The following is a 13,764-nucleotide window of genomic DNA, read 5'->3' on the forward strand; positions in this document are numbered from 1 at the left end:
GCTTGTAGTACTGAAAAAAATGAACTGTAGCAATATTTTATATCAAAATGAAGGATTGTTTTGGTTATACTTAAATTTCCTATATATTCTACAAGCTTAATGCTTTGTTAATCTTTGAAATTTACTACTTAAATGCATGCCCTGAAATTATTAGGGAACTACATTCCAGTTAGGTTCATCATATACATGAAGGTTTAGAAGACCTGCAAGGAGTACAATAACAGTGCGTGAATGCTTTAGACATATAGTGTAGCATTCCATGCATGTTAAATATGTATTAGGAAAACTAATACATGCCTTGAGAGAAGTCATGCCCTAGTCTTGTGGGCTAATCTTAATCCCTCCCAAAGCAAGCCTCCTATATTTTCACTTTAATGTAACTGATAGATATCAGCAACAACTGTCCCATTGAAAGGGAACGTTCCTCGTGCGTTGATTTTTCATTGAAACTGGTACCTATAATCTCTCAAATTCTCAACTCAAAGTCCAATGTTTTAACTCCATCATCCACTTATAGAAAAAATCAAGGAAAATTTACTTGAATAATAATAAGCTATAAAGTTGTGGCTCAAATAGTTGCTCTCTTCTTTTGTACTGGCAGGTCTTTATTATCTAATGAAAATATTTAACACTCCCTTTTATTGTTTTACAAATCTGCTAAAATAATTATCAATGATAACATTTCAATATCATTTATGGTATTTTGAGATGTGAAATTCTGTTTCAAAACCATTTTCTATTACTCTATCTTGACCTATTTGATTCAAAACCTATTAAGTTGAACTTTGCAATTGCTTCCTTTGTCATATAATTTCCCTTTCACACTCTTAATATAGTTCTCTTTCACACTGGTTTAGAAATTGCAAGTACTATTAAATCACAAATGTGAATCAGCTAATTCCCGTTTTGTAATTTATGATGTCTGCTCAACAAAGGAAAAATGTTTTTTTTAATGACTTTTTTGAGCTTGAGTATTTTGAGATCGTAGAGGCCAACTTGGATAGTCGAGAGGTTAAACGACTAGGAGAGGCTCTGAACTAGGAGCTTCATCATTATAATATACATAGTTTTAAATCTCTCGTCAATATGAAAACAGCCTAAACTCTAGAATAGCAATATGGACAATCTAAATTGTCCCCTGACCAATGGGTCAGTGGAAAGATAGGGCAATTGTTACAATGATGACTCAAATACAAGCTCTGCTGGATATACCATGTGTTAATGCGGGCTACATCCAAACAATGCAAGGTCGGTGCAATTATCAGTCAAATTTTGGCATAACAAAAATCTTCCAAAATTAGATGTATTATAAATTTGATGGAGCATTTCCCTAGTTGGAGAGTGTTATAATTTTACTCAAAAAACAAAATAATAAAATGCAATTAAACTAAACCCTAATGTTGGAATAGCTCTCAATGCAGCCAAAAGCTCAAACACAAAAAAGCAATTCAAATAACACAAAAAAAAAATTAAATCTCGCGTTCCATGAAACTGAGATTCAGAAACGCCAAAATCGTTTCCTTCAATTGAACATAAAATTTATGTTGACAAAAGACTCTGAGAGTTGGTGAATTTAAAAATCACAGATTAAACAAATTTTGAAAATGAGCGCTACGCTTGAGATGATGAAATGAAACTGGGTTTACCTGATGAAGGGCAAATGGAATCCCCAGTTAGTTTTAGTGCTACTCTTGTTCACAGTGAAAGCTGCTTCACAGATTGGACTCTTCCTGTGAAAAGTAGACGAATTTTTCAGACATGGGTGTCTCTGATATTGAGAAACTGAGAGCCTGGATAACCCAGATGGTGAAGCTACCGGGTATATACAGCAAATTTGTATAGATAAAGCCATAATTTCTTGGACTGGACTTTTTATTTCAGGCAGGCAGGATGGGAAGTCCTGTCCTCACAATTGAACCGTTATCCTTTCATTATGTATGGAGAAAGCAGACAGACTGACCTCTGCTTTTGGAGTGGCAATTTATGTTTGTGGATTTTTCATTTTTCTAACTTTTCAGTCGATTTTTTTAAATGTTTTTTAAATGCCAAATGCCAAATGTGGACATGAGGAAAACCTCTACAAAATATTTCTACACTTATGATTGGCGATACGAGGGTAGATTGGAATTTGACAAGGTAGACGATCGTTTTTTTATTTTTAAACAAGGACGCAAAGCGTCAAGTTCCTGCCATTAGAAGAATGAGAGTAATGGATAGAGATATAGCTATATATAGATGGAGAAATAAAGCTATTCAAATAAACTTTTATTTTTAAATCAAAAGTGAATAAACTTTCATTTATAAAATTTATTCACTTATAAAATTTATTCACTTTTGAACTAAAATAAACTTCATAATAAGTATAATAACAAACTTTATAAATAAGTATAGCATTATTATAATAAGTACAACATTATTATATTAAGCATTAAACAAATTCTCATTATAAGTATAAAATAAGTAATAATAAAGTTATATTTTTAATTATATATATAATAAAATTAATTTATAATTGTTACTAAAAAATTATAAAGTTTATTGGATTAGTTAGAGATAAAGTTTCAGTTATAATTCAAAAATTCAAAAGTGAATAAACTTTCACTTATAAAGTTTATTCAATTATAAAATTTATTCAATTCTGAATAAATTTGATAAGTGAAACTTTATTCACTTTGAATTAAAATAATCTTTAATAAGTATAACATTTTATACTTATAATAAGTATAACATTATTTTGCAATTCTTTTGAGTTATGGTTTGGTTAGTTAGAGATAAAGTTTCAGTTATAATTCAAAAATTCAAAAGTGAATAAACTTTCGCTTATAAAGTTTATTCAATTATAAAATTTATTCACTTCTGAATAAATTTGATAAGTGAAACTTTATTCACTTTGAATTAAAATAATCTTTAATAAGTATAACATTTTATACTTATAATAAGTATAACATTATTTTGCAATTCTTTTGAGTTATGGTTTGGTTAGTTAGAGATAAAGTTTCAGTTATAATTCAAAAATTCAAAAGTGAATAAACTTTCACTTATAAAGTTTATTCAATTATAAAATTTATTCACTTCTGAATAAATTTGATAAGTGAAACTTTATTCACTTTGAATTAAAATAATCTTTAATAAGTATAACATTTTATACTTATAATAAGTATAACATTATTTTGCAATTCTTTTGTATATTTTCAGTTAAAAAAAATATAACATTATTATTATAAAATAAGTAATGATAAGTTAGTTTTAAAATCACGGTTAGGGTTAGGTATAAAATTAAAGATAAGGTTGGGGTAATAATTATTGTGAGAGGAGGAGTTAGGGTTAGAATTTGAGTTAGGGATAGGGATAAAATTACTATTGATGTTAGAATTTTATATAAAATTATTCAAGATATATATACTCAATTCAGAATTAGATTTAGTGTTAAATTTTCATAATGTATTAAAGTTATATATGCTAATGTGCTAATGATTACCTTAATGATTACATTAACATTTCCAATTAGATATTAAAAAAGTTTAAAAATTATATAATTGATATATATTTAAAAAATAAAAGAAATAATTTAAATAAAATATATTAAGAAATAAAAAATATAAATAAAAAATATAACAAATCTATTTAAATCACTACATACATCTCAAGAAATATTTTAATTAAATAATTAAAATAAATAAAATTACCATTAACTAAAATGCAACTCTATTTCCTTAGTAATTTTTTTTATTTCTCTAGATAGAAAAAATACATATATCGCAAATCTGATAAAAATATCTTAAAATTAATCTCCCATCAACTTTTAATAAATACATTTAAAATATCTACAACTAATGCTAATAAATAAATAATATATCTAAAATTTAAAAAGCCAACTAAATAATTCTTTTATTTAACTTAAAATAACTACACCTATATCAAGTCAATCTAAACGAGACAGTAGAAATACTATACCGTTGATATGGCTACATTTTACCATTGTCTTACCACATCAGCTAAAATGGGCTTTACATACATTTAGTCTGGCAATTTATTATATTAATTAATGTAAATTGATGCAGGAATAAATTCAAGTAAGCCCAACGGAAGGAAAGATGAGCTCAACATAAATGTCCGGCCATTTAAAAAATGATCGTACTGCACACATGTTGATTAGAGTAATTTTTTCATTTATTAGACTGCAGTAATTTAGTAATTGATTTGACAATATTTATTAAAAAATAAATAATAATTTGATTTTCACACTTACTGTTGCCAGCATAAGCCAATAAGAAGAAAGATAAATGAAATTTTCTCAATTTATTAAATTAAAGAGTAATTATAAACTATAGAATTGTTTTCAAAAAATTTAAATTCTTAAATCTGATTGGTCAGCTGAAAAAAATAAATGACCTAGATGAATGCATAAGTATCCTCTGCTGTGGCAGGAACTAATAATATTTCACAGCTTAAAAAATTATTACATTGTATTTATTGACATATTATTTTTTTCTAAAACGTATACATGATACTTCAAATTATTAATAAACCTTAAAAAATTATAATAGGCAATATATTATATAATAATAATTTATAATATTAATATATATTAGTTTAGGATGTTTATTATAAAAATGTAAATTTATTTAGAATATTTTGAAATGGAAAGATATAGTTGTTTCTAATTTTATAATATTTTAATATGAATTTTTAGGATATTTCTATTTTTCATATGAACTTAAAAACTTGTCATAATTGAAACAAGTGCCACATAGTGGCTAGTACTTGCCTTGTTTTTAGTATAGCTTTAATAATAATTATGATTTAATTTTAATAATGATTATATTTTAAAAATTATAATAATTAAGTTAAAAAAATTAAACATAATTAGTTCATAATAATTAAAATTTTACTAGAAAAAATAATATAAATTAAAGAAATCCTAATAAATTTTTAATTTCACAAACTAAAGTTAAATAATTGAAATAGTTTTAGATTTAAATCTACTTTAAAAACTAAAATATAATAAACAAAAATGTGTAAACAAAACTATATAAAAAATTAAATATTAAGAAAAATTAAAATTAATAATAAATAACAATAATCTTGACAGATAATAATTTTATTAAGTCAAATTAATTAAATAAAAATAGTAATTTATTTTATTATAACATAATAGTTTTTTTACTTATGTAATTATTATTATAAATATATATATGCCTTAAAATTTTATACAATTTTATACTTTTATTGTTTGATTTGATTATAGATCTATTTATGTAGGCAGTTCTTTATGCACATAAAATATGATTTATAATGTTTTATAATGTTGGTTTAAAATATATTTCATGCAAATTTAAAAAACAAAAAGAAAATGTAAATTATTTTCAAGCACATCATTCATAAAAAATAATTACTCAAAGCAAATAAAATAGTGTTGGATGAACTCAAGTTCTATAAAATTAACAAATAACCCGTGTATAACAGGGAAAAAAGTATTACCCAATCGTTTACAAGAGAAAAAAAAAATTTTAATTATAAAGTTAACAAATATGCATGTATACTTTAAAATAAATTTAAAAGAAAGAAAAATATTTGTTTATGATTGGTCAAAATAATTTTTTTTAATAACTATTTAAGCATAACAAAAAAAAATTCATTACAACAGTATTGCCTAACCGCAAGTACTAATAATAGAACATAATTGTTAAAATATTTTAATATAAATTTTTAGAATATATTCTATCTTCATATATGAATTTAGAAACTTACTAAATTTCATTTTTTAGATATATTTAATAGGATTATAAATTTGTCATAATATATAACATTTTAAATTTTGATTATTCATTATCAATTGATTATCATTTAGTATTAATATATAATATATACTATTGTATTAATTGTGTGTGTGTGTGATATATGAATAAAGAGAGGACAATGATTTTCAATTCTTTCCAAGAAAGATGTGCATCTCCATTTTGGTGTGGTTTTAGATTTTTTGACATTCATATTTTTCTTAAAACGTCAAATGAAAGACATTGAAATGACTAAACCATCATCAAAAAATCATATGACAAGTAGTGGTGGCCATCAAATTCCAATAGAAAATGTTTTAAATATATTGATTTAAAAAATGTTGAGAGATATTAATTATAATAATCTAAATCCATGTCTTAAATTATATATTATATAAGTATTTCAAGATTGATACTACTATCATTTTTTTAAATAGAATATGTACTTTAGTTTATTTTCATTTTATTTTAAAAGTTGTTTTATCATTCTTTATAAATAGTAAATTTTAATAGTTATTTTTAAATTACTATCTAATTTTTTTTCTTAATATTTTACAAACAAACATAAGAGATACAAGACGTGAGCGCAAAGCTCTTTGGAAGTTGAATGATCATCTTCCATTCTACTTATACTCAAAGGATTTCAAGTTAATATTCTTCATCGCTCTTGGAACTCTTTGTCATCTTAGTTTCCTTTTCTACCTTTGTGCTCCATTCGTTTTTTGTTTTCTGGGTTCCTTCCTTTTAGTCTTTTATTGATATTGTTTGGGATTTATATGGCACTCTTGGAATAAGGTTTAATTGGATTTAAATTTGAATTTCTATTATTTTATTATATCCTCCCATCACTACTTCTCAAGGGTAGTGATAGCTTCAATAGTGGTGGGTGACATCGAGCCATTTAATGTTGGTATTGTTTCTCTTTTATTTCTATGCATTCCCTCATACTAGTTGGTTTAATATCTAGTGTACAAGTGGTGGGGTATTGATGAGATCTTGGGTGTGATTAATGATGTGGCAAGGGATGTTAATTCGCCCATTGTTGGTGATATTATGGGATCTATTAGTGTCAAGAGTAAAGCTTCATACAAGGATGCATTGAGGATAAATCTAGTCAGTGAAGATTTGTATATTTATGTTGCCTTTGATTTGCAAGAGGATGGGAGATGTTTGGGATATAGGGTAGCTAGAGTGGGGACAAGAGGCTTAATCGTTGGAGGAGACTACAGACCAAGAGAAGATAGTAAGTTTCCTTCTCCTGTCAACGTCCTCTCTATTTCCCCTAATTTGGAGATGCTTTGAGCTATTAAATCTAATAAAAATAGATTAAAAATTATTGCGATTATGTTAATGGGCCTACTCGGGTTCATTCGAGGAATGAGAAGAAAAAGAGGATGGAATAGTCTAGACCACCAGAAGGATGGTTCAAAATAAATTTTGATGGTGTCTTGAAAGGCAATCCTGGGCCTTCTGATGGTGGGTGGGTGGTTCAAGATTGGGAGGGGAAAATTATGGCCTATGGGAATAGTAAATTATCAATTGGAACAAATAATGAAGCAGAAATGCAAGCTGCCATTCTGGACCTTAAAGCAGGGACGAAATTGGGAGTATCAAAAATCCAATTTGAAGGAGATTATTTATTTCTCATTAATGTCATTAAAAATGGACAAATGAATGCATGGCATTTAATTATGTTTGAATTGCCAAACAAATTTTATCCACCTTTGAAGACTACCAAATCATGCATGTTTTACGAACAAGGAATGAGGTGGAGGATACTCTTTCCAAATGGGCGACCTCATTTAAGGTAGACTTTGGTGAAAATATGTTTGAAGATCATCAAGATTTTGATCTCGATTCTTGGGAGTGATCGTACATCACCGTTTTGGGGACACATTTAGTTCACTCAAGGAAGGAAGGTGGTGGGAAGTGGATTTAAAAGGAGTATGTATTACTTGGAGATCAGTGTATCCAAAGCTTTGAAGGTGATGGGTGGCTTCTGGATTACACCATGGAAAGGACTTTCTCACTAAATACACCAAGACAATAATTGGCTTTTCTAGGGAAGATTTTTGAAAAGAGACTCATGTCCATTTTCAAATATGAGGACAAGGCTTTCTTGTAGGCTTTGGAGACGTTGTTGGGGAATTTTTTTATGCAAACACAACACAGATACCACACAAATGCATACATAGTTGCAATGGTAGTGGCTTGGGGTTTAGAAATGGGGCAAAAAGAGAAAATCGAATAGGTGATGAAGACCTATGTGGGGGAGGACTGGCTCTATGGCCTCCAGCCTGTGCTTGTGAGGACGGTCTCAAGAATTGGTTCCAATCTTGAAGATAAGGATGAGTTAATGGAGAAGGAAGGTATTTGTCTTCTAATACCCTTCGTCAAGTGGAAAATTAGGGAGAACAAGGACTTGAGGTAGGTGAAATCAGCAGTTGGGTAGAAGTTGTTGGTGCAATTTATACATGCAAGAGAAAGGGGAGCGGTTGGAATACAAAGGGCTAGAAAGGAGTTGGCAGGAGTAGCAGGAATGGAGATTATGAAGGGGACAATACCAGTTGATGACAAATTTTCTCTGGACGATTATTGGCTAAATAGTCAAATGGGGGGGCAAATGAAGGTGGCGTCTATAGTTGGATTGGGGGCCTAGCTCAATTGGCGAGAGCTTCTAGTGGTGAAGCACTAAGTCACGAGGTCTAGTCTCCCCCCAGCCCACGTGGTATTGGAGGATATGTCGTGCCAACGCCACCGGTCATGTTAAAAAATTTACCCAGTGCACTGCAGTTTATAGGGGGGTGTTATACCTGATTCCTGCAATCTAAAAAAAAAGATGGTGTCTGTAGTTGCAATGGTGTGGCTTTTTTGTATTTTTTAAAAAAGTTGATAGGTTTTCAATTGATGTATAGGCATTTTGAGCATTCTATTGTAGGTAGTTCAAATTTTGTCTGGTTGTAAGTAATATGCCAATAGGGGATTTTTTGAAAATTGATTTGGGTGGTAGGGTTTCCTTACATAAAGGTGGTTTTGGGTTTGGCAGTGGTATTTTGAATTAAAACCAATCATTTTTTATGGATATTGTAATAAATTTTGTAATCTTTTGATTTAATATATTAATAAAACACCTATATTACCAACCAAAAAAGATAAAAAAATTATTGTGATTATTTTGTTTGCTTGGATTCTAACTTTTTACCTTCAAGAAAGTTCCTTGATGAGTGAATTGCTAGTGTATGGGGAAAATATATAAAAATTTATGTTTCATTTTGTAGGACGCTTCAAAAAGTTCGTTTGTAGTTTTATTTAGAACCCATGGTATGCAAGAAAGGGTCATTAAGAAGGAATTTTGGTATTCAGGTCAATCTATGTTCAAGGTGATTCTATGGTCTTCTAAGGAAAATTTTGAAGAGGTACTTCCCAACTCTTCCTTGAGATGGCTAGAAATTGAAAATAATCCTCCTCAAACATTGAAATGTTTTGCAAATTGAGGAGTCAAGAGTTACCTTTCCCCACTTGAGTGATAAGGTTTTAATTTCTGTTGCTCCAAGTATGGTTGCTCCAAAAGCTATTTATGTTCAATTAGAAAGTAAAGTTGTTTGTTGTGAAATTGAGTTGCTTGGTTCTTTGAATTCTTGTTTTCTCCACAAAAAAAGGTCACTTGAGAAAAGGACTACCCTAAAACCTCAATGAGTTTTGCAGGGATTTATAAAAATAAGTCTACATATAATGGTAAATTTATGGTCTCTAGTAAAGGAAAGAATGTTTCAAATAATCTTAGAAAAAGCACTATTTGATCATATGAAGAATGGAAACCTTTTTGTCTCTCTAATTCAATATTTGGCAAGGACTTAGTAGTTACTAAAACTTTGGACCCTTCTACCCCAACAAGTCTTTGATTGTTGCTAACACAAACAATGGTCTAAGTTCTTATGGCCTTAAGAATGTCCAACGATCTCCCTTGAGACTTTAAGATCTCGAGCTAGTGAAATTATAATTAAGGCTATTTTTTCCATGTCTAACCAAATGTTCTTAAACCTTAAATTGTCGAAACTCCCATTTTAGTCTTATTGAGACTAGTATACTATTGGATAACAATCTCACTTTGAGTTTCTTTAATCCTCTTTTGTCTAGCTCTAAGTTGGATTTGTCTTTTTGAGGCTAGGAAGAACCAAAAATAAAGAAGAAAAAATAGAAGGAAATTTGTAGAAAGGTCTAGAAATGATGACACTAGTAATGATAAGAAAAGTTTTAAAAAGGGAAAGAGGATAAGATGCTTGAATATTTCGATAGGTTTTATAAGGATTAGAGGGTGGAACCATCTTTTGATCATTAATAATTTTGAATGTCAGGGTGTTTAAATCCCCGAATAGAAAATATAGTCTTAGGTATTTTTGTAAAGATAGGTCATTTATTGACTTTTTATGCCTTCAGTAAATTAAAAAAGGGTGATTTTCAAATGGTCTATGAGTTGAATTTTGTTTGGAAATATTTCAAGACCTTTTATACTAGTCATGAGAAAGGAAAATGTGGTGTTTCTATATTTGTTAATGCTCATTGGGTTAACTCTGATGGTATGATGAAAGAATAAGTATCCAGTAGAATACTGAGAGGGGGGGTGAATCAGTATATTGAAAAACTGAAACAAAGTTCCCAAACTCAAACTCAGTCAAACAAAGTAAACATATCTCAATCAAGATCAATATTCATAAGAATACTTGACATCAATCGATTTAACTGTTATGACAACTCTAATAGTAAACAACTTCAATCTTGTAAACATCAACAATGTTTAATCATAACTTAACATATTCATCTCTCAATGCTTCTACATAACATGCCTTATTAGAAATTAACCAAATCAACAAATAAGATCATAACCACAAAACATTCACCACTTGACACAAATGTTTATACGTGGAAAACCCAAATAGGTAAAAACCATGGTGAGATGGGACTAACAAGGATACCTATTTGAACTCTTTCGAAGTTCGCCCTATTAGGAGCCAAGCCTGTTAAAGCTTTACAATAAGTCCTGTTAAGAACTAATTCCGGTTAGGAATCACACGGTTAAGGGATTTACAAATATGCCTTGATTAAAAGCACAATACCCTATTAGGAGTAGAAGTAACCTCGTTGAAGGATATAAGAATCCAAGCTAATGGACCACCTTGTTAGAGGATTTAATGAGTATCCAAGCTTGTTAGAGCTTAACTAGTTAAGGGATTTTACTTCTGCTGTAATTGTTAGAAAATAATAGGTTTTCTTGATCTGTCTGAGTAGCACTATACTTGCTTGATCAAATCCTTCTATGCTTCAATCTGCCTTCACTCAAAGTGCAGATCCATTATTGGTTGGGCACCTGCACACTCAACAGGTTTTCTATCAATCTCGCCAACAACATTTACAAACAACTTCATCAACCTTAAATAGAAATCAATTAGGTCGGTAACACAACAAAAACCTAATTCTCATCATCGAGATTACAAAAAAGTCGGTACAAACTTGACCGTTATAAATCATGACAATCTTTTCACATTCTTCAAGAAAATTTCAACCGCTCCATGATCACCACTTCATAGGACTTTGTAACTCATCACACGTTGTGTATTAGATGCAATCCACTTTGCTCCTTCCCTAGACAATAAGAAACTCACCAAAACAATTTGAACATATCCTCATTCAATGATCACACGTGTCTCCATCATTACTACTCATCAGATAATAAACCAACAAACTTGATCAGTTAGGGTTTAACAGTCGATAGGGTTTACCGGTTACATTACATAGAAAGGTTTAACCCTTTACACCTTTACACCAGTTTAACTCACAAATTTAACATATAGGTTTACAACATCTTCCACAAAGCTCTCCTTACCGGTTACTAGCCAATATAAAAAACAACAATATCAGCAATAACATAAATACCATTACCAGTTCAATTGACATCAATGACAACATATCATTAATGCAATCTCTATGCAAAATACCAACAATCTCCCCCTTTGGCATTGATGGCAATACACATATCAACACCTCCGATTATTGCGGAGATTGGTGAATTGGAATCCTAGTTTACATTACCAAGTATTCACCTTGCTTTGTCTGTCTTCAGCCTACCGTTGGTTCACCTAATCAGACACATAAAATTCTTCTCCTCAATCACATAATTCTTCTCCCCCTTTAGCAGCAATGCCAAAGTGAAAGTAAAACATGTAATTTTGCTCTCACTGTGATGTTGATGCTCCCCCTGTGGAATACATCCACTTCTTCATCAATCCATGTAAAATTCTACAAGTAATTCAGGGACTGATGCAATTAGCATCATGCTCAATTAACTTCATGAAGAGGGACAACCCCCAATTGATTTCTAAGATACTCGAAAGTGGTCTTAGGCAGAGGTTTGGTAAAGATATCTGCAAGATGCTCCTTGGTAGAGACATGCTCCAAGATAACATATTTACTTTGAACTTTTTCCCTCAACAAGTGATATTTCAATTCAATGTGCTTAGTCCTTGCGTGCAAAACAAGATTTTTTGAAATGTTTATTGCACTTGTATTATCACACAAAATATTTATTGGTTCTGAGATTTCCATCTTCAAACCTTCCAAAATGTGCCTCATCCACATAGCTTGTGTGCAATTCATATAAGTTGCTACATACTCAGCTTCAGCAGTAGATTGTGAAGTGCAACTCTTCTTTTTACTACTCCAAGAGACTAGCCTTCCTCCTAGAAAGAATGCTCCACCGGTAGTACTCTTCTGGTCATCAATATTTCCTGCCCAATCAGCATCTATGTATGCTTTCAAGTCAAAATTTCCACCATATGGATACCATAATCCATAGTCAACAGTACCTTTCGGATATCTAAAAATTCTCTTGGTTGCCATTAGATGTGCCTCCTTTGGATTCTTCTGAAATCTAGAAACAATACCAACTGCATGGGCAATATTCGGTCGACTGTGAACAACATAGTGTAATTTTCCAATCATTGACCTATATTCCTTTTCATCTACAGAATTAGATGCATCTTCCTTGGACAATTTACAACCTGTAACCATTGGGGTTCCAACTGGTTTACAGTCACTCATACCGAAAGTCTTAAAAACCTCTTTCACATACTTGGATTGAGTAATGAAAATACCATACTTCATCTGTTGTATCTGTAAGCCTATGAAATTTTTTATTTCTCCTACTAATGACATCTCAAATTCATTCTTCATTTCATCTGCAAAGCAATTACTCATGTCATCATTACCTCCAAATATAATATCATCTACAAATACTTCACTGACCAGTATATCATCTCCTTCAGACTTGAGATAAATGTTGTTGTCATCACTGGTTCTAGTAAAGTCTATCTTTATCAGATGAGTATGAAGTTGTTCATACCATGCTCTGGGTGCCTGCTTTAATCCATACAAGGCTTTATGCAATTTGCATACCATGTCTTTCTTATCTGTCAATGCATAACCATCAGGCTGCTCTATATAAACCTCTTCTTCCAGTATTCCATTCAAGAATGCAGACTTGACATCCATCTGGTATACCTTGAACTTCTTATGAGCTGCAAATGCAAGCAATGTTCTAACACCTTCCAGTCTTTCTATTGGTGCAAAAGTTTCTCCATAATCCTATCCTTCTTCTTGTGCATATCCTTTGCATACTAATCTTGCCTTATTGTGAACTACAACACCATGTTCATTTAATTTGTTTCTGAACACCCATTTAGTACCTATAACATTCTTCTTTACCAGTCGGGGTACCAGGGTCCAAGTGTTGTTCTTCTCAATTTGATCCAATTCCTCCTCCATAGCTTTCACCCAATGATCATCACCAAATGCCTCCTTAGCACTTCTAGGTTCAAAGGTTGAGATCATGCAAGAGTTCTCTCTTATTCTCCTTCTAGTTAGTACACCGGCATCCTTATCCCCAATTATCTGTTCAGGATTATGATTCAATCTCACATACCTAGGAATAACA

General features: G+C 30.6%; 1 protein-coding gene across 1 annotated transcript in view; it reads right to left on the reverse strand.

The window, feature by feature from the left end:
• LOC131049181 (preprotein translocase subunit SCY1, chloroplastic) overlaps positions 1–1,989 on the reverse strand; it is a 52,575-nt gene extending 50,586 nt beyond the window's left edge. The window contains exon 1 of the mRNA XM_059221739.1: positions 1,647–1,989. Coding sequence (XP_059077722.1) covers positions 1,647–1,852 — 206 coding nt within the window. The 5' untranslated portion in view covers positions 1,853–1,989. The remainder of the gene's footprint in view (positions 1–1,646) is intronic.
• Between the last annotated feature and the right edge of the window lie 11,775 nt (positions 1,990–13,764).

The sequence above is a fragment of the Cryptomeria japonica genome, chromosome 5 (genome assembly GCF_030272615.1).
Source record: "Cryptomeria japonica chromosome 5, Sugi_1.0, whole genome shotgun sequence".
In the NCBI taxonomy this organism is placed as follows: Eukaryota; Viridiplantae; Streptophyta; class Pinopsida; order Cupressales; family Cupressaceae; genus Cryptomeria; species Cryptomeria japonica.